This window comes from Chiloscyllium plagiosum, unplaced genomic scaffold (assembly GCF_037043375.1).
Source record: "Chiloscyllium plagiosum isolate Xiang-an unplaced genomic scaffold, Cpla_swu_hap1 HiC_scaffold_2, whole genome shotgun sequence".
Taxonomy (NCBI): Eukaryota; Metazoa; Chordata; class Chondrichthyes; order Orectolobiformes; family Hemiscylliidae; genus Chiloscyllium; species Chiloscyllium plagiosum.
The window spans coordinates 31,926,057-31,952,017 of NW_028270140.1; the positions used below are offsets into that span (position 1 = coordinate 31,926,057).

Genomic DNA, 25,961 nt, shown 5'->3' on the forward strand with positions numbered 1-25,961 from the left:
CTCCCTCACTCACACCCACTCACACTCCCTCACTCACATATCCACCCCACCCCCTCACCCACACTCCCTCACCCACACACCCACCCACACTCCCTCACCCCCTCACACTCCCACCCACTCAGACTCCCTCACCCACACCCCCTCACTCACACAGCCCCTCACCCATCACACCCCCTCACCTAAACACTTGCCCACGCACGCACCCATACTTCATCACCCACGCACTCACCCAAATCCCTTCAACCACACAAGAAACCCACACACAGCCCCCCCACCCACTCTCACCATCTCATTCACCCACGTACACGCCCACAGTCACAGGGACTTTTCTAATCCTTCCCTAGATCACTACCACACACGGTTGCATCAAGATTCAGCATGCTATGTTCTCTGTCTTTCTTAGCCGGGGTAAGATATTGTCAAAGTTTTGAAGAAACAGAATGGACTCATGGCAAACAACAGGATCACGCAACATGGGATAGACAGGAAGGTGGAATGAACAAGGCAATAAAAATGCTCCCCTTTCTTAATGAGCTCCCCCAATCTTTGTGTTCGTTTTCTTTGATCATTCTTTTCTGTAATAGTGTTCACTCCTACAAATTCAGAAAACTGACTTAGATTGTGACTGGAAATGAAAAGAAGGAAATGGCAATTCCAAAACACAATTTTTTGGACGTACTCTTGGTTATTTTTAATGACTCACATGTTTCAACTATGTAAAGATTCCAGTTCCTGTTGAGCATGAGTCTGCAGCTGCAGCTCTGTAGATAGTACCCTCTCACCTTTAAGCCAGAAGGTTGTGTGCTCAAGTTTCACCCCAAGCTGTTGACTACATGAATCCATATTGACGCTGTCAATGCACTGCTGAGGGGGCTGCTCTGTCAGAAGTGCGAACGTTCAGATCCCATCTGCCCTTGCAACTTCCTGTACACAAGGCCATCTTCCTGCTGTGCTCTGATCATGTTGCCTTTCAAGAGGTGTTTGTTTCTAATTCTTTTACAAGCTGACAGTGGTAAGAATATGGGCCCCACTGCTACATGAAGCAAGGGAGGTAAACAGCATAGATGTATTTAAAGGGAAACTGGAGAAGCATGTGGGAGAAAGGAATAGGAGATATGTCAGCAGCGATGCTAACCAAGTAGAATGTTTCCCTTTGCATCCTGCGTTTGATTCATTCGGTCCAGAAATTGCACAGAATGTTTCTTTTATGGAAACAGGCCAATTGTCTAACTCTAGTTAGGCAATCACATGATGAGCATGTCCTCTTGGATTTCAACGAACTGGTGTATTGTCCTTGGCACAGGTTTGTAATCATTTACACACACAAGTTTATATGTTCTACTTGTTTCCTCACCTCACCTCACTTTTTGACATATGTTGGCAAGGACAGATGGGATCTGAAAGTTCGTACCTCTGACAGAACAGCCCCCTCAGCACTGCATTGACAGTGTCAATATAGATTTGTGTACTCAAGACCCTGGGGTAAGACTTGAACACAGAACCCTCTGGCTCAAAGGTGAGGGGATCCTACATATAGAGTTGCTGATGCAGACTCACACTCAGTAGGAACTGGAGTCTTTATATAGTGGAAACATGCAGGTCACTAGAAATGAAAAAAAATGTGCTGCTGAAATATTGATTTGTGTTATGCAATTAAAATTTCCTCCTTTCCCACTAGACTACTATTAATGATTCAAGGGATATCTTTTTATGAAGCCTGGGAATGGAGGCCACACCAGTTCGACAGCTGTGCAGTGTACGGCAGCTGAGATGACCATGTTTTTAATCAACATTCACACACTCATTTGTCTATATTCTGCCAATCAGCAGTCTACAGCTAACTATCTTGCACACTCTCAGCCCAGCTTGAAAACTGACTCCACAATCAGAGTCCTGCTCCAACCTCCTTTAAATTAATAAAGATTAAACTTTCGCATCCCGGTACCAAATGTGTGAATTATGGAATAGTATATAGATCAGAAGCAAGTCGTTTCATCCATTGAGCTGAGTTGCTCCTACAGAGAGCTGGCAAAGATACCAAATGTTGAACAACCTTCCTTGGTTTCCCTACCATTCTGTCGGCAGTGGTTCTGTACTGGAGCAATCCAATTCGTCTCACTCCTTCCACCCTGCCCTTTCCCCCAAATCCTTTCTGCTTCATTTTTTAAAATCCAATTCCTCATTGAAATTGAAGCTGCATCCATCACCTTCTCAGTCAGATTGTATTCCAGATTGTAATCACTCGTGGTGTAAAAACTTTCCTCACAATGCCTCGGGTTACCCTCAATCTGTGCCTTCGGGTTAGCAAGTGCAAACCATCTCTCTTTATTTACTGTTTGTAAAGCAAGCCGAGAGGTGACATTTCAAGCTTTTCCCCACAGGGACAAAAAGCAAGGAAAGGTGCTTATTTAGCCACGTTTAGATTAGATTCCCTACAGTGTGGAAACAGGCCCTTCGGCCCAACAAGTCCACACTGACCCTCCAAAGAGCAACCCACCCAGACACATTCCCCATACCCATATTTACCCCTGACTGATGTACCTAACACTACGGGCAATTTAGCATGGCCAATTCACCTAACCTGCACATCTTTGGACTGTGGGAGGAAACCGGAGCACCCGGAGGAAACCCACGCATACACGGGGAGAATGTGCAAACTCCACACAGACAGTCGCTCGAGGTGGGAATCGAACTGGGTCCCTGGTGCTGTGAGGCAGCAGTGCTAACCACTGAGCCACCGTACCTCCCATAAGCTGGAAGCTGGACAAAACTTTCAAAAATTGATGTTTGCCCAAGCAGCCAGTGCAGAGGGAATAGGAGGAAAGGCAAAACATATCCTGAAAACTAAACACTGACATCGCAACAGGAAGAGACCATTCAGCCCTTTCAGTCTGTTCTATCAAAAATTAGATAGATCATGGCTGATCTGTATCATTGCTCGATCTACTATCAATCTCTGTTTTGATATTCTTAATTGACACCTCAGCCTCAACATCTTTCTTTAGGAGAGACAATTCTAGACCTCCACAGCCTTTTGTGTGAAGAAGTTTAAGGTTTAAGATGAGAAGGGATAGATTGAAAAGGGACCTAATGGGTAACTTTTTCATGCAGAGGGTGGTGAGTCTATGGAATGAGCTGCCAGAGGATGTGGGTAGAGGCTGGTACAATTACAACATTTAAAAGGCAAAGGAAGGGTATGTAGAAAGGAAGGGTTTAGATGGTTGTGAGCCAAATATTGGCAAATGGGACTAGATTAGTTTAGGATATCTGGCTGGCATGAACGAGTTGGACCAAAGGATCTGTTTCTATGCTGTACAGTTCTTTGACTCTAAATGCTTCCTGACATTGCCCTGAATAGCCTCGCTCTAATGTTAAGGTTCCACCTCCTTGTTCTGGACACCTCACACCAGAAAAAATAGTTCCTCTCTAGCTACCCTAACAAATCACTGAATAAATTAATCTCCTACACAAGCCATATGAATGAAAACTGTCCTCTTAACCGTTCCAATGATCCGCACTGTGCCCACTCCAAGGTCAATAAAAACTTCCTAAGGTATGATAATCAGATCGAATGCCACTCAGAATTCATTGTCTATAATGAGCAAAACCCTCTGCGTTTCGATTACTTGCGATGGAAATTAAGATGATGTCTTGGTTATTTATCAAAACATCAATTAACAGGAAGAACAGGAATCCTTACCTCACCAACTGCGTTGGACAAAATATGGACTATTTTTTCGTGAGGCGTCGCAACAACACTTTGCCCATTGATTTCGATGATCCGATGACCAACTCTCACGCCACCGCGCTCTGCAATTCCTCCTCGCATAAGGCTGCATATCTGAAATAGGAGAGCTGTCATGAATCGATGCATGAAGGTGCAGTTGATGAACACGAAATGCACCTTTGATTTAAAGGAAGCCTTTGCCAATCAATCATCTCAACACTAAAGGGATAACTGGACAAAACCAGGCTCCCTTTGAGGGTTATTAACTCTCAGGATTGGTCTGAAATCTCCAGGATTTATCTCATGGATATTGCACTGAGCAAAAAAAAAACAACCTGGAGAAAGACTGTTTGGAGGCTCCAATTCGAGATGTGACTTCAATTTGAAGCCTGAAAGATGGGTTTAAAGGATCTAATCATTCAAGGATTTAATGGTAACTAATTTCAACCAGAAGCAGGGGAGCTCTCTCTGGTACCTTGACTGAATAATCAAGAACGGACATTTTGGTCGTGACCACATTGTGGGATCTTGCTGTGCACTCCAATCCCAACCTCACCATCAAGCCAGCGGATAAAGGGGGTGCAGCGGTAGTTTGGCGCACTGACCTTTACATCGCTGAAGCCAGATGCCAATTCTAAGACAACTCCTCCTACTGTCCCCTCGACCATGACCCCACCCCCCCATCACCAAACCATCATCTCCCAGACCATACAGAACCTCATCACCTCAGGAGATCTCCCACCCACAGCTTCCAACCTCATAGTCGGGGAACCCCGCACTGCCCAGTTCCACCTCCTTCCCAAGATCCACAAGCCTGACCACCCTGGCCGACCCATTGTCTCAGCATTCTCCTGCCCCACTGAACTCATCTCCACCTACCTCGACACTTTCCTATCCCCCCTAGTCCAGGAACTCCCCACATACATTCAAGACACCACCCACACCCTTCATTTCCTCCAAGACTTCCATTTCCCCAGCCCCCAACGCCTCATCTTCACCATGGATATCCAGTCCCTCTACACTTCCATCCGCCATGACCAGGGCCTCCAAGCCCACCGTTTCTTCCTCTCCTGACGTTCCCACCAGTACCCTTCCACTGACACTCTCATTGTTTGGCTGAACTGGTCCTCACCCTTAACAATTCCTCCTTCGATTCCTCCCACTTCCACCAAACCAAAGGCATAGCCATGGGCACCCACATAGGCCCCAGCTATGCCTGTCTCTTTGTTGGCTACGTAGAGCAGTTGATCTTCCGTAATTACATCAGCACCACTCCCCACCTCTTTCTCCGCTATATTGATGACTGCATTGGCGCCACCTCGTGCTCCCGCGAGGAGGTTGAGCAGTTCATCAACTTCACCAAAATATTCCAACCCGACCTTAAATTCACTTGAACAATCTCTGACACCTCTCTCCCCTTCCTGGACCTCTCCATCTCCATCAATGATGACACTGACATTTTTTGTACAAACCCACCGACTCCCACAGCTACCTGGATTACACTTCTTCCCATCCTACCTCTTGCAAAAATGCCATCCCGTATTCCCAATTCCTCCGCCTCTGCTGTATCTGCTCCCAGGAGGACCAGTTCCACCACAGAACACACCAGATGGCCTCCTTCTTTAAAGACCGCAATTTCCCTTCCCACGTGGTTGAAGATGCCCTCCAACACATCTCATCCACATCCCGCCATTCCGCCCTCAAACCCCACCCCTCCAACTGTAACAAGGACAGAACCCCTGGTCCTCACCTTCCACCCTACCAACCTTCGCATAAACTGCATCATCAGCCAACATTTCTGCCAACTCCAAACGGACCCCACCACCAGAGATATATTTCCCTCCCCACCCCTTTCCACTTTCCGTAAAGGCCGTTCCCTTCGTGACTACCTGGTCGGGTCCATGCCCCCCCAACAATCCACCATCCCCCCGGCACCTTCCCCTGTCACCGCAGGAATTGCAAAACCTGCGCCCACACCTCCTCCCTCACCTCCATCCAAGGCCTCAAAGGAGCCTTCCACATCCATCAAAGTTTCACCTGCACTTCCACCGATATCATTTATTGTATCCACTGCTCCCGATGCGGTCTCCTCTACATTGGGGAGACTGGAAGCCTTCTCGCAGAGCGCTTTAGGGAACATCTCTACAACACCCACACCAATCAACCACTCTGCCGAGGACATACAGGTCCTGGGCCCCCTCCACCGCCACTCCCTCACTACCCGACGCCTGGAGGAAGAACGCCTCATCTTCTGCCTCGGAACCCTCCAACCCCAGGACATCAATGTGGACTTCACCAGTTTCCTCATTTCCCCGCCCCCAACCTTAACCCAGTTCCAACCTTCCAGCTCAGCTCATCCTCATGACCTGTCCTATCTTCCAATCTTCCTTCCCACCTATCCGGTCCACCCCCATCCACCCATTGTACTCTTTGCTACCTTCTCCCACCCTCCTCTCTGACCTATCACCTTCATCCCCACCCTTATACACCTACTATACTCTTTGCTGCCCTCTCCCCAGCCCCAACCCCTTCCATTTATCTCTCCACCCTGGAGGCTCCCTGCCTTCATTCCTGATGAAGGGCTTTTGCCCAAAACGTCGATTTTCCTGCTCCTCGGATGCTGCCTGACCTGCTGTGCTTTTCCAGCACCACTCTAATCTTGACAAATGGCTTCTGACAACACAATAGCCCTTTGCTATGTGACAAATGGTGCAATTTAATTGAGAGTCTTTTTTCAAAATATTAATTCACATTTAAATGTCTGTACAGTAAACCCTCTGTATCTGCAAAACCACAATTTGCAAATTTTTCCATCCACGCTAAAAATTAAGTTACAATAAAAACCAACACCCTTGGGCAAAAAAACGCATATCCGTGATATTTTTAACAAATTTAACTTATTTTTATACCTGTATTTAACGAGCTCCGCATTCATGGATTTCAAAATTTGCAGTGTTCTCAAGGACACAACCCTCACATATAGGGAGGATAGACTACAGTATTCTACCTTTTGAATATCCTGTGTATATTTTAACATATTGCATACAAGGTGACTAAACCAGTTTTCTTTTGCAAATACCCACTAAGAGCAAGTATAAGACAACCCTCGCTTTTCCAACCAAAACATGTTATACTCACATAAGGAGTCGAGAGTGTGGTGCTGGAAAAGCACAGCAGATCAGGCAGCATCTGAGGAGCAGGAGAGTCGATGTTTCGGGCAAGACCCCTTCATCAGGTATTGACATAAGTAGTCCGCCTCCAATTCCCACCCCACCAGTAGATGCTTGACCAATCTGTGTCTTATAACTGGATATGAGGGATCCAAGCTGGTAATATGGGATGTGTTACAAAGAAGTTAGGGGAGATGATGGCTTAGTGGTATTATTGCTAGATTGTTAATCTAGAGACTCAGATAATGTTCTGGGGATCTCGGTTCAAGTCCCACCACAGCAGAATTTGAATCCAACTTTAAAAAAAATCTGGAATTAAGAGTCTAATGATGACCAGTGCCAATTGTAGGGAAAATCCATCTGGTTCACTAATGTCCTTCACTAGGCCATCTTTACCCAGTCTGGCCTACATGTGGGTCCAAATCCACAGCAACGTGGCTGGCTCTTAACTGCCCTTTGGACACTAAATGCCAGTTACGCGAATGGGTAAATAAATAAATAATGTGCAGGTGTGTACATTGTGAACGACAAAAATGGTGACCACCCACACACCCAGCAGCACTTTGCTTTTACAACTAACTTGTTCAGATGTGTCAGGATACACCTCTGGAGTGGGGTGTGGCTTGAATGCAGGTATCCTGACTCAGAGCTGTTCACTTTTATACTTGATGTATGAGTTGATCTTGTCTTTGGAGGGATTTTTAAGAGCTTTCAAAGGCTGATTTGCGCACCAATATCTAGGGTAAATCTTGGCCGTCCTTACAGTGTCCTAATATGGAGTAAAGACAGTCAGTTATAGTAAGGCACTGGAAGAATTCCATTTGTCGGGCTTCGATATTGAGTGACAAGCAATTCGCTTCCAAACTAAATTCAAAAATAACCGCTGCCTTTACAGCAACATGACACAGTTTGGTTCTTGAATTCCCGTTGCTGTTTTCATGAAAAAAAAACTCTGGTAAATCTTCACAGATTTGGAATGTGAACATGTTGGAACATGATGCATATGAATACTTCACTTTGTGCAAAATTCTGTTGACAAAAATGAAACAAGCCTTCTCCCCTTGCCCTAGGCTGCCTGAACAGTTTGTCATGCAGAGGATGTGGGAGAGATGGAGAAGCTCAGCTTGTAACTGGAGTTAATAAACATTTCAATTTGCTTTCTGTGAAGGAGCTGTATTTAATAATTTAGTGTACATTTTTTTGAGGCATAGCAGCAGAATTCTTCTGAGTACCTGGTCAAAATTTGATACTGGACAGAAATCACTGGAACAGTCTGTCAAGTCATTTTTCTCGTTGCTGGATCTAGAATGGGAAGAGGTGATTTAACGTATTGTGCTGGTACCTGCTGTTTGAAAGTTGTGCTGTCAATCCCAATGCTTTTTCCCTAATTCTGCATTTTTTCCTTCAAATCCTCGGTGGTTTTCTCATCTCCTGTCTGATTTATTTTTTGCTAATGACCTTAAACCTGTAGCCTTAGGTTACCAACTCCCCTACCACGGGAATCAGTCTCTCCTTACTTACTTCATCAAAATTCTTCAAGGCTTTGAACACTTCTGTCAAATCTCCCCTTAACCTTGTTTGTTGTTAAGGAGAACAACTCCAGATTGAGAGACCATGCACACTGCCTAAATACATTCGTGGTCAGTGCTTTGGGATATCCTTCTCCTGTTAAATGCTGTTTCATAGAAGTCTCAAGGATTAAACTCAAGGGGCTGGAAACTGCAAACATCCAGGGGTCTGATTTGGGCAAGAGGCTAATCCATCACATCTCCCAACCCCCAGCCCATCCTGAGCTCACCTCCATAATACAGAGGGTGAGCAAGTGCTGAAATCAAAAATTCACCTATCATATGTTGACCCCAGTGTTATGCTGTCCATATAATACAGTTGCCATAGTTATTCAGGCAAGAATGGGCAGCAGTTTATTTAAGTAATTTGCTACAAGTGCAGGAAGGAATGGAATACAATACAGTCTTTGGCACATTCAGGGCACCTCCCCCAGAAAGTTGGACCTCTACATCCTATCTCCCTGCATGGACTTTAATCTCAAGGTCGTCAAACCTTCCCTAAGAATGCCGGTTACTTACCCAAGTCATAGTACCTTCAGCACCCACAGGTGCTGCAAGCCAATCTGATTTCCCAGCGGCTCCATGTTGAGATGTCCTGCTAGTCAGGGGCAGGAAGACTCACTCTGCTGTAATTGTGCCCACACACATTGTTATGCCCAGACAGCAGTCAAGTGTCAACCACATTAATGTGGATCTGGAGTTATATGTAGGCCAGATTGGGTAAGGACAGCAGTTAAATTCCCTGAAGGGTATGAGTGAACTAGATGGGTTTTTACTACAGTTGACAGTTATAGACTAGCTTTTTAATTCCAGACCTTTATTGAATTCAAATGTCACTGTCTGCCTTGGTGTGCTTGTCCCCCCCAAAAAATTATCGTGAACCCCTGGATTACTAGTCCAGTGATATTACAACTACACCATCTGCCTGCTGTAAATTTACTTCATTAGCTTCAGTTCTTCTCCCACCATCATCATCATTGCTGCATTTCTGCACTATTTCATAGATGGTCCTTCACCAAAATCCAAAGAGCATGATTCCACTTACAATGCCATTCTGGACACTGAAACCCAGCTGATAGCGAAGGTCTGGTCTTCTAATAAGGACTGTAGTGACAGGTGGGCACCGCACAATGTTCAGTTTCACACGAGCTTGGTTCTTTAAACCCTTAATTTAAAACAAAACACATAGCATTGATTATGTCTTTGATAGACTGAATTCTGAATCCAAGAAGCAGCAGGTAAGACTGAGGTAGATGTAGGATAATATTTCAAACATCTCTGTTTAAGTGGCTTCCCTCACAGCTCTTGCATATTTGTAGTGCTGTCCATTTACCTCTATGGTTATCAATGACATCCTGTTGATAGCCATAGTCCTAACTAATGGCTTGTCTGTGGGCTCCGAGCTTACAACCATATAATCACCTTTCCACATAGCAAAGCACCAAATTTGGGAAGATATCGAATACTGAGTGGAAAAAAAATTCAGAAGGGATGTGGCCTGAATGTACAGATAAGGAAGGCCTGAAAGAAGACCCTGAAGAACATTGTGATATGTTATGTATATATGTTTTTTTTTAAGGTATTTTTTGAATAAAATGGCATGTGGATTAGTTAATTTTCTGAAGAGTCTGAAAAAACAGATCAGACAGTCCTTCGGGAACAGTGACCTAATCCAGTATGTGTTAGAGGGCAGGGATCCCCCGTGTGCTAATGGAAGCTTGTTTATACTGTGCTAAATTATGGCAGTCAGTGTAAATGATAAAAGCTATTAGCTGGGTTTTGGTTCAGGATAATCACAGATTGACTTTCGTACTGGAATTCCAGAGATTAAATGTTTCTGTCAGATTGGAGGTGACTGATTGGAGTTGGAAGAAAATATAGTTTCTCTCCTTCAAAAAGAGTAAAGCACTGTTCAGGAACGTGCAGATACCTCATTAGAAAAGTTTAGTTTGTGCAACTTCCAGACTGGGAGAGTAGAAATCAGCAGGTTAATAAAAAGCTGAGCAGATTTAAGCTCTAAGTTCTGTGAATACACACATGAGATGACTTCAGTTCACAGGGAAGAACTGAGAATCAACTATGTCAAATTTAAAGATTTGATATGGAAGGCAAATTTCCCTGGATTTAAATTATTGTAAAGTGATGATTTTGAAGAATAGATGGAAACTTGGCTTTACTGGGTATTCTAATACTCAATATTATGTTCTATATTTAGATAATTTATATCTTTTGTTTTCATTTTTTGTGTAATAAAATCTGTTCCATTGTTAAGGAAACTGTTGTTATAGCCACTTATGACTATATTTCAATAACTGACCACCACATTAACTAATAAAAAACACACTGATCTATCAAGCCAGATTTCATTCTGGAAGTTGGCTCATCCAGTAGCACCATCAGCTGGGATCATAGCAACAGGGAGGATGGTAATGGACTCAGGAGCAGAACGACTTGAATATATACCTACAAGAGTTATTGGAAGTAGCAGGATAGGTTAGGACAGCAGTTACAGCACCCAAGGTATCATCAATAAGGTCACAAGATTAAAAAAAGCAAAGAGATTATTTTAACCCTTTATAAAACACTGGCTTAATCTCAACTGGAGCATTGGTCTACATACTGTGCTATAGGAAAGATGTGAAGACAATGCAGAGAGTGCAATAAACATTTTTTAAAATGGTACCAGGAATGGCGAACTTCAGTGATGTAGGTAAAGCAGAGAGGTTGGATTGGAAACAAGACATTGGTAATACTGATGGTGGGACGGGTGGGATTTTATCTCATGAAGGATAAGCAGGGAGTCCAAGGAAGTAAGGTGACTAAATGAACTTATGACAGAAAAATGAGAGCTTGTCTTGAATATCCAGCCTTTGTCAATGGCCAAATTAATTCTGTGGTGTAACCATCTGTCTTCCTATGAAGTGACTGACAGAAGCCTTCCAGAATTAAGGTATCAAAATGAACTCTTTCAAGTGAAAAAACATAAATTTGAATACACGAGGATCTTCTCAAGGTAGACCGATGCTGGCTCCAACTTAATTTGGTTAGTTCAAGACAGAATCGACTGTCACTTTTTCAACCCCTATGTATGTAAGGGCAAAGACCTTCCTGATATTTTATCTGATTTAAGGCAAAGAAGAAAGAGGGAAGAAGATTGCTGTTAACAAACAGACAAGAAACTGTCACCTCCAGCCAAGGAGATCAGCTTCTCAGAGTCACATTGTGTGGAAACAGACCCTTCGGCCCAACACATCTATACCTACCAGGTTTACCAAAATAAACTAATCCCATTTGCCTCTAAACATTTCCCATTCATGTACCTGTCCAAACGTCTTTTAAATTTTGTAATTGTAAACGCCTCTGCCAATTCCTCCAGCAGCTCATTCCACATACAAACCGCCCTGTGTGTGAAAAGGTTGCCGCTCAAGTCCCTTTTAAATCTTTCTCCTCTCACCTTAAAATTATGCTCTCTAGTTTTGGACCCCCCTTCTAGAAGGAAAAGTCTTTTGTTATTCATCTTATCTATGCCCCTCTAGATTTTATAAACCTCTATAAGGGCACCCCTCAATCTCCTACGCTCCAGTGAAAGAAGTCCCAGCCTATCCAGCCTCTCATTATAACTCAAACCCTGCTATCAGTTTATGTGATTGAGAACGACTACACCACTCTGAGGGGACTGTCATCAACAGCCATGAAAGCTCTCCGGATTCTCCACTCAACCCTCTCTGCAATGTGCTCCATTCCCTCTCCTCATCCATTCCCCAGCTCAAGGCCTCTCTTTCCCACACTTGTGCAGGACCTCTACTCTTCTGTATTCTACACGGAACCTGTACGCTCACCCAACGGTCTCTCTGTTTCACTATCTCACCATTCCGCTTCCCTCCCCACCCCTGCCCCTTTCTCTTCCTATCTGTAGTTCCTCCTACCCCTACCACCATTCCTGAAGAAATGTTATACACAAAACATTGACTTCTCCACTTCCTGATGCCTGGCTTGCTATGTTCTTCCACCCTTCTGTTTGTCTGCAATAGATCCACAAGGCCCTGTTAGCACATCCATTTTTCTAATTCAGGACCAATAAATTATTTTCACTTGTTACGGGTTATACACATTTTATGCCTATTTAGATCATGTCTATTTAACTTACGCAACATTTGTAAACCAATGCTTCTTAATAAACTTCCTTTAAACTGCACACTAGTTCCCGATGGCTTATTTTAGGCAATCTGTGACTTTCAAACCTTAAACATTTAATTTTCTGCAACCATTCCATGATTCGGCACTTGCTGCTCGGAATGAATGCCTCACTGCACAGTGAAACAAGGGGTGACACACAGGGAGTGGGCTCCTCACTGTAACCAGGTCAGATTGCAGAGGGCATGTGCAAGAATCTGAAAATAAAGCCAAGGATTCACCAGGCTGGGAGGCAGCAGCCAATATGGGGAGGGGGAGACCCCACACGGATCAGGTTAAAAAAAGCTCAAAAGGTGAAGCTGGTCAAGGTGAGTTATTTGACAGCACTGAGATTGAGATTGAGACTGAAACACATGAAGCACAACGTTCCACAAGTGATCTTTACGACTCAACAAATAAGCAATTAAAGCACAGTCCCAGACTGGACAGGAGACCAAGTGTACATTTGCATTGCTTTGTGTGTCATTCTCGCATGGGAGCCTTGCTAATCTACTCTATGTCATTCAATTTTAGTATACATGGTGCTGAATGCACATGAATCACAGGATCCCTACGATGCAGAAAGAGGTCATTCAGCCCATTGCGTCTGGACCAACCCTCCAAAGAGCATCACACCCAGACCCAACTTCCTATCCCCGTAACCACGAATTTCCCATGTGTGAGCATTCTCAGTAGTGTCTGCGGGAAGAGAGTCGGGTGAGGTGTGCGTAGCTAGGAAGGGGGTTGTGCACAATAATTAAAGTGTACTGCTTCTGACTGAAGTTTAGAAAAAGATGACTTCAGGTTTGCTACTGTTGAACTGAAAATCAAGTTCTGGCTCAGGAGACGCACACAGATGAAGAATGGGAATTGGTCACTGATGGTATGAAACCTATAATGCAACAAACAGAAATGGAATCATGCCAGTGTGTTGGCCACAAAACAGCAATAAACTGAGTATTGCTACAACGGGCTGAACTGAGGTTTGGCAAGTACAGAGTCTGTGTCCAACTCAGCCGTAGGCATGGAAGAAGTATCTGATTGACTTTAATGCTGAGATATCCACCAGGCCAGTAATTTCTATTTGCTAATTAGCAATAAATCTTGGCTCCAGAGAAATTCCCCAGCAAGTGTGGCCTTCAGAGGAAGACACAAGCTATGGCAGTGTAGCGGACCGATATGTTGCTAGGTTAGTAATCCAGAGGCCTAGACTAATGGTCTGGAGTCATAAGTCCAATTCCCACCACAGCAGCTGAGGAATAAACAAGAAGTCTCAGTTAACAATAAATGTGAAACCGCTCGATTGTCATAAAAGCCCATCTGATTTCCTCATGCCTTTGAGAGAAGAACATTTGGCATTCTCAACCAGTCTGGCCCAGAAGAGACCCCCAAGCCCACAGAAACGAGATTGGCTTTAATGGCCTAGCAAGCTACTGAGTGGTATTCAGCAAGGTAGCTCAGTATCAATCTCCCTAAGGCAACTTAGAGATGGGCACAAAATACTGCCTTGTCAGTGATGCTCCGATCCAACAACTGAAATTTGACCACAGCCATGGAGATGCAGTCTGAAATATACTACAAACACCAAATATCAATACAACCCTTTCCCCAACATTATTATGGCATTTTAAGAGTGGATAATGTACCTTTATGATGCTCTGACAGGTGGACAATGGGAGTCCCACCAGGCTGGTGCCATTGATAGACATGATTTGGTCCCCGATGTTCAACTTCCCAGACTTCTCTGCTGGGCCTGCGTGCATCATGTTTGCGATAATTACAGTGGGCAGTATGGAGCCCCAGCCAGACTCAACAATGACCAGACCCAATATTTCACCTTTCTGCTTATCAACGTGAACCTGCCAAAGAGTAACAAGAAAAGGGTTACACCAACACATGTCTCTATTTAAATTACCAAAGACACTGTAACAGGAGGAGGCCAATCAGCCCGCGAGCTTGTGCTAGCATTGGCATCATTTGTGACTTAACTCTGCCTTCGCCCCATACTTAACACCTTTAGTCAACAAACATCGAGCACAATTCAGATTTAAATCCAACAACTGATCCAAAACGACCAGTTTTTTTCTTTGTGGAAGAGTTCCAAATCTCTCTCACCCTTTATCAATCAAAGTGCTTCCTCATTTCTTTCTGGTAGGGTCTTATTTGAATTTTGGCTACTGACACAGATAGCTCAAGTTGGAAAATTTTCTGATTCAGAGAATCCACCTTGGTTAAAACAAAATGTATGTTTTTCTGCACGCCTCGCACCATTGTCCCCTGCAGGATGTCATAGGAAGCCACAGGAGCAGCCAAGTGCTGAAGTAGCTTGTTTCTCAGTGCCAGCTCAGCTCTATGGTACTCTGTCCCGGTTGTTTCAGACGTTGTCAGGCCCTCCTTCCCCTACACCCCTCCAGTCACCCACCCTCCCATGGTCCTTCATACCATTCTCGACAATTTAGTGCTAGCCCAGGTTTCACCTCCTCTGCCACAGTCCCTGGTATTTCCATGCCACTTCCACAGTAACTCGATATCCACCATTGGTAGACCTTACAAATGTCATGTGCAGATGGAAAGACATCTAATAATTTAATGCAGCTCTCATTCTTACATAGCTGATATCGGAAGTATCTCCCATTCATAAAATCCATTCAAAGCTTTTAAACCTCCATGCTAATCCATATAAGACAGATATCATAGGTAGCTAAACCTTTGATTGTCTCAATAAGCTGTCAATCAAATTGTGATCTCAGAACCTCCTTAATTGTAGATTTTGAAATTTAGCCAAGAGTTCATAATGATATCTTGGGCAATTGCCCACAAATGACTCTATTCAAACTGTCCAACAAAATATCATTAGTTTTTCTAATCTGTGTCTGTCGGAGATGCGTCCTGAGTGAATCAAGGCTGATCATCCCACTCAACACCGAGTTCCTAATTTCACTCCTTGCCCTCACATCCCTTTAGCCCTGAGAACTATTTCCCTCTCCTTCTTGAAAACATCAATGCTTTGACCTCAACTGTTTTCTCTGGCAGACTCACCACTCTCTGGGTGAAGAACCTTCTTCTCACCTCAGATCTAAGGATCCCTTGTCCTTAGACTGTGACCCCTGGTTCTGCACTCCCAGAACATTGGGAATATCCTTCCTGTGTTCAGTCTGTCTTGACCTTTAGGAATTTTACAAGTTTTATGAGATCCTCCCTCAGTCTACTAAACTCCAGTGAATATTGTCCAAATGGATCCAGTCTCTGTGTCCTCCGTTGTGAAGGCAAATCAAAACATTACTATGTAGGTGACCATCCTTCTTATGTGCTGTATAATTCCGTGACCATGATGTGGACACAGTCAGACAAAGTTTGAATGGGGCCTGCCAGTGGGTTCCAGATTGTCTCCTTTGGGATTGTTTTTAAAATCTTGAATATGAAGAGGTTATAAAACTATAAAATACTTCATCCAACATTTTCACAAAACCCAAGATGGTGGCAAAGTAGGGTCCTCAGCCAGAACACCTCCAGTCCATCCATTTCGTTTCTTCTTTTTTTCCCCTCTTTTCATGATTTTACTTTCTTTCCACTTACTTCCTGCCCTTGGCGTTGGCGACAGCGAGTTGAGCCAGTGTAGACTCGATGTGAAGCCCTGCGTGAACAGGAGGGTGAACTCCTGCCTCAAGGTGAACTCAACACGGTCTCCCGGCATCGAGGTGAACCCAGCACGGTCTCCTGGCCTCCAGGTGAGCCCAGTACGGTCTCCAGGCCTTGAGGTGAACCCAGGACGGTCTCCCGGCCTCGAGGTGAACCCAGCACGAACTCCCGGCCTCGGGGTGAACTCAGCACGGACTCCCGGCCTCGAGGTGAACCCAGCACGGACTCCCGGCCTCGAGGTGAACCCAGCACAGTCTCCTGGCCTCGAGGTGAACCCAGCACGGTCTCCTGGCCTCGAGGTGAACCCAGCACGGTCTCCCATCTCGAGGTGAACCCAGCACGGTCTCCCAGCCTCAAGGTGAGGCCAGCGTGGTCTCCAGGCCTCGAGGTGAACCCAGCACAGTCTCCCGGCCTCAAGGTGAACCCAGCACAGTCTCCAGGCCTCGAGGTGAACCCAGCACGGTCTCCCGGCCTCGAGGTGAACCCAGCACAGTCTCCCGGCCTCGAGGTGAACCCAGCACGGTCTCCCGGCCTCGAGGTGAACCCAGCACGGTCTCCCGGCCTCGAGGTGAACCCAGCACAGTCTCCCGGACTCGAGGTGAACCCAGCACGGTCTCCCAGCCTCAAGGTGAGGCCAGCACAGTCTCCCAGCCTCAAGGTGAACCCAGCACGGTCTCCCGGCCTCAAGGTGAACCCAGCACGGTCTCCCGGCCTCAAGGTGAGGCCAGCACGGACACCTGGTCTCGAGGTGAACCGATCGTGGACTCATCTGCTTTGTCTGCTTTTATTGTTTTTCCTCTCTTCCTCTGCTTTAGAAGGACTTTAATGCTTCACTTCTAACTTATTTTCTTTATTTTTCTAATTTGTACCTAGGCACCTTTGTACCTAAGATGGTACTGGAAATGATGAGTTTGGACACTTTTCACTATACTCCTGTATCCCTGTACTTCACTACATGTGACAATAAACCTAACTCGAATTCTGATGTTTGACCACCACGTAATATGATCATGTGCAGACGGTGAAACAATTTATGTTTCTTTCCCCTCTGAACTCATCTGGTGTAAACTATAAACTTTCCACCCTGTACTGTACAACACATATCAATAACTTTAAAAATCAGAATAAACGCTATAACACTGAGACACACACACACACACACACACACACACACACACACACACACACAGAGTCACAGACACACACAGAGTCACAGACGCACACAGAGTCACAGACGCACACAGAGTCACAGACACACACACATGCAAAATTCTTTTCGGAAGGAGGAGGTCATAAAATCAGCAGATGCTTCAAAATATCATCCTCCTACTGTCTCTTCATCAAAGCAGAGCCATTATTATTACAGGAAAATCCAAAGACACACGTACTTCCTTGCAGTTTTCCGACTTGGAAAAATGAATCAGGTCATCATTGTACATGTCCTGAGTGTTGAGAAGATCACTGTATTCTTTTTGGCTCAAATCTTCTGGATTAATGCCGTTCGCTCGCAAGAACTCCTGATAAGCAACACTAAAGGCCTGGCCTATGGACTGAGCTATTAACTGGGCCTACAGAGAAGGAAAAAAGGAAAGGATCATAATTACACAGGATCTGTACCAAACTTTGCATAGTTAGGACTGCCACAGATTTAACAGCAAGATGGTATCAATTTTGTGTTTTTCAATAAAGAAAACAAACATTTAAAAGTACCATGATAGTCTCTTCCCCCGTCTTTAAACAATGAATCTCAAGAAACCTTCAATCAAAACTAGCAATAAATAGCAGACTTGAGTGATAATTTCTGACATCTGCCTGTAACACTGTTTCACGTAAAGAGTGTGCTAAGTTTATTTATAATCTTGCCTGTGGATTTCACAGGGTAGTGAAAGGGGAGAGAGAAACAAAATAGAAATTTGGCAAAGCGGAAGCTGTAAGTTATTTAGGAAAAGTACTGATGCCATGGAAACCATGAACCATTTACCACCTCACACAGAGTGTTCCGTGCATAGCAGCATTAACAAGTGGAAATCGTGGTCAGGAGTTCTCTCTCTGCACAATGGGTAATGAAGGAGTGAACTGAGAAAGTGAGAACTGGAAGCAGACATTTATTCGGTGGGCAAATGTCAGATAGGGAAGTCTCACATAATCTCCTGGTGTCTTGACTGACTGACTGACTGACTCCCCCCCCCCCCCCCCCACTCCATTCTATTCTCCCACCCTTTCAGGTGAATTGGTCCTTCTAAATTGCCCATAGTGTGAGGTGCACGAGTCAGAGGGAAGTGGGTCTGGGTGAGTTACTCTCCGGAGGGTCGGTGTGGACTTGTTGGGCCAAAGGGTCTGTTTCCACACTGTAGGGAATCTAACCTCTCTGCTAACTCAAATTAGTACAGAGATTGCCACGTATCTCAATAATAATTAGCACATTTAACTGTATGAAAGGCCTTTCTTAGAGCATTCAGAACAAAATTTAACATCAAATCCCATTAGAAAATACTGCGACAAGCTATAGTGGGTGTGTAGTGCAGTTCACCAGACATAATCCTGAGATGGTGGGCTTGTCCTATGTCTTGAGACAGTGAGGAGACTGGGCCTGCATTCACTGGAGTTGAGAAGAATCAGAGGTGATCTCATAGAAACTTAAAAAAATTATTAAAAGAAGAGACAGGGTAGAGGCAAAGAGGACAGTTCCCTCAGCCGCGTGGCTTATCAGGGAACCTAGTTGGTTAGGCCTGAGAGGAAGTTTCTCCATTTAGACGGTGCTGTGGAAGCTCAATCATTGAGCAGTTTCAAGACATAAATTGATAGATTTCTAGATACTAATGGCACCCAATGATAGAGAGGTGGCATTGGAGTAAGGGCATTGAGATTAATGCTGAGCCATGATCTAGAGGAGTTGAGCAGGCTCAAGAGGCTGCTGCTATGTTCCTAAAACTTGGTCAAGGAGCTATGTCATCAGGAGCCTCATAAAGGAAGAATGAGGGCCGGAGAGGTGGTGTGGATAGGGAAAGAATTCCAGAGGTTAGGTGTCAAGAAAGGCCAAGGTCAGGACCATCAATGGTGGAGCAATGGAAGTCAGGCATGAACTGGAGAAGATGCAGAGATGGCACAGGGTTGTGGGGCTGGAGGAGATTACAGAGGCAGGGCCATTACCTGGTTTGTATGGTTCAGTGCAATACTGGGTGGCCTCTTCATTAACACACCTAGAAATAAGGAAGCCTCTTCGCTTGTCTTAGTATTTTATCTTGGCTCTTCCAAAACCTGTGCAGTTTCAGCGGTGTGAGCTTTTCTTTCCCATTCTCTCCTCTCTGCCCTCCCCCTACCAACTTCTAATTACACAGATTTCCCTGTCAATACAAAAACTTGCATTTATATGCCAATTTTAACACGATAAAGCACCTAAGTGTACTCCACAAGTCATTATAAAGCAATACTTGGCATTCTAGGCAGTATTAGTTGGTTTTCAAGAAGCATTGAGAACTCTGTGCATAAAAGTCCAGCAGTGGCTGTGCCAGGGACAAGCAACATAGAGAGAGAGTCAATGGTGGTAGATGGCTGGGAGTAGACAACCTTGTGTGTTATACATTGGTCCGTCCCCAATGTTCCCTTTCTTTAACAGCCTATAATCAGTGTTTACTACAGTCCCTTCCCTCACTGGTTAAATTAGTAAAGATGGATCACTTGGGATTTATTGTGAGCTTGCCAATCGGATACAAAATTGGCTTGATGGTAGAGTCAAAGGATGGTTGTGGACTGTTGTTTTGCAGACTGGAGGCCTGTGACCAACAGGGATCAGTACCAAGTCCACTTTTATTTGTATGTATATCAAAAAATAATTTGGATAAGAAGGTAGGAGGCAAGGTTAGTAAGTTTGCAGATGACATCAAAATTGCTGGTTTCGTTGGCAGTGAAGAAGGTTATCTCAGATTACAAAGAGATCTTGATCAATTGGGTCAATGGGCTGAGGAGTGGCAGATGGAGTTTAATTTCTAATTAATTAATTTCAGGTTAATTCCTATCTAACAGATATTGCATTCCGAATCCTAATCACTTGTTGCTTACAGAAGCTTTTTCTCTTGTCATCTCTGATTTTTTTTGCCAATCACATTAACTTTGTGCCCTTGACCCGTTGGAAGTAGTTCCTCATGGTGAAATCTTAGAGGAGTCTGAGTGACTTGAGTGACAGCATGATTTGTGGCAGAATTGGAGAAGGTGTCCAGGATAGCTCATCTCAAGGTCAGGAGCATCTCATTCCATGTTTCATATTTTTCCTGAGCAGCTCGGTGAGTTTCTCACTGGGCAATCAGAAGTTGTTGGTTAAGGGGGTGGTATTGCTTGTTAAACTCCTCGTTAACGGCCCAACTCACCGCATTAACACTCAGCTTCCTATCTTACCAAATGTGCCAAACAAGAATAATGTCAAGTAGTTCTGTTGCAGGGCAGGTTCAACGTTATGGGAGTGGGCACTCCATGCAGTTGTGGGCATCCTGCCGAAATTCAGATTTGCGAGGGATAAACTGGAGCTTCTACTCGTTTTGTTTGTATTGGTTTCTGTAAATAAAAGTGTGTGTCTGGATTTGTCTGATTATTTGCCTGCATGTGACTTTTCCCTGCTGGACAATAACAGGATACCGGTCTACAGTGGGCACTGGGGCCAGGGTAGTGCTGACTTAGAGGGTGTCCAGATAGGATGTAACTAGGAAAGAGGTCAAGTGTGTGTTGTGATGGTTAAACAGTTGTAAGGCTGGGAGAATGGGCTAACTTGGACTCAGCCAAAAATTGTTAAGATTCTGCCCATCAATTCACAATTTTGAATACTTCTGTTGTTGCTCCTCTTCACTTTCTTTACTCTAACAGTTCAAGCTTATCTGATCTATCCAAACTACTGACATCCATCATTCCCTTCTGGAAAGGCACAAGTGCTACATACATCCTCAGACTCAAAGACGTGGCAGATCATCTTGTACTGCCTCTTCCCATCATGGGAGGGGTGAGACGCTTCCACGCTGTCCTGGGAATTGGACCGAGGCATGCGTCGACGTGCCATCAGCACAACAATATTCCCGATGTCGGCGATGTACGAAATAGTCCGTAAGGGATGGTCCATCATAGTTTCCTAAGAAAAGGAATGAAGGAGTCACAAGGTAGAAATTAAGCAGAATGCTCAGCAATACCAATTACGCGAGAACTAGAGTAAAATGTTCGATCACTCTGATGCAACATTCCTTTGTTTTTCCAATCTTTTCAAACTGCTCACAGTAAGCTCTGAGGTTATGGTTGAACTGCAATTTGAGGCAATTTACTGTAAAATCCTTCCACTCAGAAAACTATGTGAATCATCAGCAAGGCTGTTGCATTTTTAGTGTGTAGTGTGTGCTGTACAGTGGCAGTATATTACATTCAAAGACCATCAGTTTCAGCAATTTCATAAGTGGGGATGGGTTACAAAGTTTCATAGGACTTAGGTTGCTCGTGTTTAGAAGCATTCATTCGCAAACAGTGCTAGCCAGTGTTAGCCCCATTACATACATAATCAGCAAACAGGCAACATGCCCCAGCCCAACACACAAAACACAAGCGCTATCTCTTAAACTGTCACACATACATACAGACATACAAACATGTATGACCTCACATGATCGCCTACATCAAGACACAAGGACATACAATATCACCAACTGCCCACACACACACACCCCAACATATACTCACCCAGCCACTAACACCCACCCACCACATCACATGCATGCTCACACACACCCACAAACATATACACACACAAACATGCATGCGCTCATACACACACAAAATTGCAGGCTCACACACACCCATGAGCATATATACACACCCACAACCATATACACATACCCACAAACATACATGCTCACACACACACCCACAAACATATACACATACCCACAAGCATACATGCTCACACACACACCCACAAACATATACACATACCTACAAACATACATGCTCTCACACACACCCACAAACATACATGCTCACACACACACACCCACGAACATACATGCTCACACACACACACCCACAAACATATACACATACCCACAAACATACATGCTCACACACACACACCCACAAACATACATGCTCACACACACACACCCACAAACATTCATGCTCACACACACACACCCACAAACATACATGCTCACATACACACACCCACAAACATATACACATACCCACAAACATACATGCTCTCACACACACACCCACAAACATACATGCTCACACACACGCACCCACAAACATACATGCTCACACACACCCACAAACATATACACATCCACAAATATACATGCTCACACACGCCCACAAACATATACACACCCACAAATATACATGCTCACACACGCCCACAAACATATACACATACCCACAAATATACATGCTCACACACACCCACAAACATATACACATACCCACAAACATACAAGCTTACACACCCACAAACATATACACACACCCACAAACATACATGCTCACACTCACAAACATATACACACACCCACAAACATACATGCTCACACTCACAAACATATACACACACACCCACAAACATACATGCTCACACTCACAAACATATACACACACCCACAAACATACATGCTCACACCCACAAACATACACACCCACAAACATATACACCCACAAACATATACACCCACAAACATACATGCTCACAATCACCCACAAACATATACACACACCCACAAACATACATGCTCACACCCACAAACATACACACACCCACAAACATACATGCTCACAATCACCCACAAACATATACACACACCCACAAACATACATGCTCACACACACCCACAAACATACATGCTCACACACACCCACAAATATATACACATACCCACAAATGTACAAGCTCACACACACCCACAAACATATACACACACCCACAAACATACATGCTCACACACACCCACAAACATACATGCTCACACACACCCACAAACATATACACATACCCACAAACGTACAAGCTCACACACACCCACAAACATACATATACACACACTGACATATAGATGCTCACCCAGCCACCAACATACACACAACAGCTATCCACCACACACACAACTACCCACCAAAAACACATACACAAACACACACCAACATCCACAAATGCACTTAGACATTGCCATACACTCACCTATATCCATTAACATAAGTAAGCATTTACAGATGCACGGTTACTACACACACACATTGTATCCCCGTCATACCCGCACACTAGCCCACAAATACACTACCATGCACACCCAGAGTTTGCCACATGCGTTCACACCCACGCTCACACCCAAACTGTTACCCACATTATAGGTACAGAACTACACCCACACACACCCACCTCTAGTCCCACTGCATCATGTACCAACCAAAGCAGTGAACAGAAATTATCCCAGATTCCAGCACGATTTCACAGACATGCGGCCACTAGCTAAATGGAAAATGCCAAAACCTGTAAATCAAAAAGCTGGTCTGGTGTACAAACTAATTTGTCAAAGAGCAAAGAGGTGATTAACTGTCACTGACCATGGCCACAGCTCTCTGTTTACAGCTCACTGCTGAACAGTCCGACTGATGTGTTAGGACTGCATTCCGTCAAATCCATCCAGTGAAGCCTAACTGACAGTGGCATGGCTTTCAGCGAAAGTACAAATGAAGCATTAAGTTTTTCATTGCCTATAATAGCTTGGAGCTGGATGGGAATGTCTGAGGTTCTGACCTCTCCCTGACCCTACACTGTCAGTTTGGGCTGTTTGAGTGAAATTGTTCTGCTGAATAATTTGGTACAGCATGATATGAGGCCACTTGGTCCATCATATTGGTGCCAGCACTTTGAAAGAATTAATGTAGTCTGACTCTTTAGGGTGGCACGGTAGCTCAGTGGTTAGCTGCCTCACAGCACGAGGGACGACGGTTTGATTCCTGCCTTGGGCGACTGTCTGTGTGGAGTTTGCCAGTACTGCCACACTGATGAGCTCTTTTACACACAGACAGCAGGGGTCTCTGCCTTGGTGGGGGGGTGAGAAACATCTTGCTGTATAGCACACACCCTCTCCGTGTCTGGATGGGTTTCCTCCCACAATCCAAAGATGTGCAGGTCAGGTGGATTGACCATGCTAATTTGCCCATAGTGTTAGGTACGTTAGTCAGGGCTAAATATAGGGTAGGGCAAGGGGCCTGGATGAGTTACTCTATGAAGGGTCAGTGTGGACTTGTTGGGCCAAATGGCTGTTCCCATACTGTAGGAAATCTAATCTAATCCTCCCCGGCTCTTTCCCCATTCATCCTGCAAATGTTTCAAGGATTTGTCAACCTTTCTTTGAAAAGATACCACTGAATCTGGTTTAACTGGCCTATCAGGCAGCACATTCACCCCTCTCTCCCCTCCCCCTGCTTTACCCTATCGAAATACTTCTGTATTTTGGACAACTTTATCAAATCTCCCCTGAAACCTCTCTCCTCGGAGAAGGACAGCCCAAGTTTCTCTACATGACTGGTCCCTTGTCACTGGGCACTGGATGTGGTTAGTCCGCAGACTCCCTGGTTTAAATCAGTGTTTGCACAAATCATGAACTGGATTTAGATTTTAAGCCCCCTGCTTTGAGAGTGATCTCAATCTGGTCAGCCCATTGCCAAGACGGTGATCACTGCGAGGTAGGCATCTTTTAGGTTAACCAGTTGCTGACCCATTCTCACAATAGATGAGATGGGCTGGGCAATAGGACCCCCCCCCCCCCCCCCCCCCCCCCGCACACCCCACTTTTATTCCCAATGTGACAATGCTGCTCTTTTAACAAGGTTATATTGTCTTTGGCATTTTTTTTCCAGAGAGGTCAATAGACACAGACTCTGAAAAGTCTATGTTGAAGGGTTTTAGGGCCAGTTTGATTATAGCTAACAGATACTGTCTCAGGCAAAAGGCTGTCAAGGTAAAAAACAAAGACACTTCTACAATGAAAGGGGTGTGGCCAGTTCTCCCACCTCAGCTTTTCTCTGGTTTGGTTTGGTCTAGTTTGTCTCTGAAAGCAGTCAGGCAGTTTGGAGGCTGCAGATCCAAGAAACAGCTACATGTAAGCAGGTTCATGCTGATTCTTCTCTCTCTGACATCTCTCCTGTAAGACCCTGTGTTTGATTTCATCTTTTGTGCCAAGGGGTGTATATGGGATTGTTGCAAGTTTTTAGAACAGCATCATTAAGTTGGGATAATCAGTTGGGTTTTAAGATAGGTTGCACTATTCGGTATTCTGTTCTCTTATGTTGGTATCTCATTCAGTAATCTTGTAAATAAATTTTGTTTTGTTTAAAACTAAGTGGCTTGACTAGCTGCATCCCTCCTGGAATATCCACTTTACACCTGCTTAAAACAATCAGCAAACTTAAGAGGCTGGGTTACTTTCTTGAAAGATTTTGAGGGGGTCTGGCCTGGTCGGTAACACCCAATCCACAGAACCAGACAGAATCTCCACCGCATCAAAACAGGGTGTCCCTCTTCCACCAACCTCTTTCACTTTGGGTTATGCATTCACACAGACTCCAGAGGAGACCATTTGACCCACTGAGTCCACATCTCCCGTACAGCATTGTGATCAGTCCCACTCGCCCACTCCACCCCTGTAACTCCCATTCAAC

The 25,961-nt window shown here is 44.6% G+C and overlaps 1 protein-coding gene and 1 non-coding gene across 6 annotated transcripts in view; both read right to left on the minus strand.

Moving 5' to 3' along the window:
• Positions 1–25,961, minus strand: part of LOC122563194 (amyloid-beta A4 precursor protein-binding family A member 1-like) — a 208,446-nt gene that overhangs the window by 14,296 nt on the left and 168,189 nt on the right. For all 5 annotated transcript variants that reach the window (XM_043716783.2, XM_043716766.2, XM_087995773.1 and 2 more), the window contains 5 exons: positions 21,205–21,390; positions 17,666–17,845; positions 14,285–14,497; positions 9,511–9,630; positions 3,701–3,841 (listed from right to left, as the gene is read on the minus strand). In XM_043716783.2, coding sequence (XP_043572718.1) covers positions 3,701–3,841; positions 9,511–9,630; positions 14,285–14,497; positions 17,666–17,845; positions 21,205–21,390 — 840 coding nt within the window. The remainder of the gene's footprint in view (positions 1–3,700; positions 3,842–9,510; positions 9,631–14,284; positions 14,498–17,665; positions 17,846–21,204; positions 21,391–25,961) is intronic.
• LOC148151847 (U6 spliceosomal RNA) lies at positions 13,091–13,195 on the minus strand. The gene has a single exon (XR_015751680.1). It is a non-coding gene; the product is annotated as a U6 spliceosomal RNA (small nuclear RNA).